The 1,630-nt window shown below is 37.3% G+C and overlaps 1 protein-coding gene across 1 annotated transcript in view; it reads right to left on the bottom strand.

The window, feature by feature from the left end:
- Positions 1–59: 59 nt before the first annotated feature.
- Positions 60–1,630, bottom strand: part of USP38 (ubiquitin specific peptidase 38) — a 47,033-nt gene continuing 45,462 nt past the window's right edge. Inside the window, 1 exon segment of the mRNA XM_012642730.1 lies at positions 60–1,488. Coding sequence (XP_012498184.1) covers positions 60–1,488 — 1,429 coding nt within the window.

Here is a 1,630-nt window from a genome sequence, read left to right as displayed (position 1 = left end):
CAGACTCAAGTTTCAGAGTTCCTTGAAAACATTTAAGTTAGGTTTCAAAATTAGGGTACTCATTTAACCACCCGCCGATCGTTTAATATTTTCCACAAATACTAAAGCTTGTATTTCCAACTTACCTGTAAATACAGTTTATTGTCTTTCGTTATAGCATCCATAAGTTCTTTCTGTAGAGGTGGGTCTCCATTTATCCAGAGTCCACTGGTTGGATTATTACCACTTAACCCATTAGTGCTGTTCTGTTTTTTATACAAAAGAACATAAGCTGTGTCCTTTGGAAATCTACTCGTAATTTTCTGGACTGACTGAAATGAAGTAAATGTCACTCTACTGTCATTAAATAAAAACCATTCTTTTGACATTTCCTTATTTTCCAAATCCTGTTCAATAATTGCACTGGGACTATCTCTCTCTAGTAAATGACTCTGGGAGGATGCTAATGCCAGAGTTTCAGACTGATGGCACATCTGGTATGAAGACTCTGTACCTGTGATGTTTCTGGCATAAGAATAGTAATGCCCACTTTCAGAGGATATACCAGAGTGAACGACAACAGAACTTAATAGATAGGGCACCAATTTTGGGCAGCAAGCTTCTTCAGTCCCAGAAGGCTTTAATTTTTTAGCTAGGTTCTCACTAATATCAGTGAAGCCAACATCTACAGACCAACTTTCTGACAATGAAGAGAAAGAAGTAGTTCTTTTAACTGGCAACTCCAAAACCAGTGGCAGTGACACATTGTCTAAAATTTTTCTTCTCACATGATACTTCTGATCATAAGAAAATCTCAGGAGAGTAAGAATAAGGTATTCAGGTTCCTCTGTGATTTGCATAGTTTTCTCAGCATTCTGCAGAGAGGCACAGTTTTCACAATAATATTGGTTGTCACCAGTAAGAATCTCTGGAGCCAAAAAATAATTTAGTAAGTCAGTTACTGAAGGTGTGGTTTCACCTCCTGGTTTCTGAGGTACATCTTTATTAACAAGAATCTTGTTAGATTCATTAGGGACAGAAGTGTTTTCAGTACAGTAAAACTCATCAGGAAGACTGCCTATTGTTCTTTCATTCACAACTGAGTCACAGATAAAGGCAGCTGTTGCAGGATTATAAACTACTGGTTCTTCCGAAGGACCTGGTACAGTGGCTTGCATTAGACCACCATCTTGTGTGTTGGGTGATGATGCTGGACCTTGAAAAGACAAGTTTTCCATAGAAGAGGAAGGACAAAAGGCAAGTGAGAGATCTGTAAAGGCTTCTACTTTTTGTGAGGTACTCCTGCAGTTCAAACAACATATGTGAGTCTGTAGTTTTCCTCCAAACATTTTTTCTATTAAAGTCTTCTCACCATCACTTGTGCAAGGGGTCTCTGTTAGTACAGCTGCTTTATTATCTACTTCCTGTAAAGAAGTTTCACTGTACCCCAGACTTTCAGGAGGCTTATGTGAGGGCTGAACTTTCAAGATCTTTTCTTCTTCATGGAGCCTGCAGGAGAATATATCATTATATAGCTATGATCATTTGAGTTTAAATGTCATTTCTATTTAAAAATACTGGTGGTTTATGTTAATAGCCAAGTAAGTTATTTTCATTACATATCATGCTTAATTTAAAAAATGCAGTTTTT

The sequence above is a fragment of the Propithecus coquereli genome, unplaced genomic scaffold (genome assembly GCF_000956105.1).
Source record: "Propithecus coquereli isolate 6110/MARCELLA unplaced genomic scaffold, Pcoq_1.0 Scaffold185, whole genome shotgun sequence".
In the NCBI taxonomy this organism is placed as follows: Eukaryota; Metazoa; Chordata; class Mammalia; order Primates; family Indriidae; genus Propithecus; species Propithecus coquereli.
This window is presented reverse-complemented; position numbering and strand designations above follow the sequence as displayed.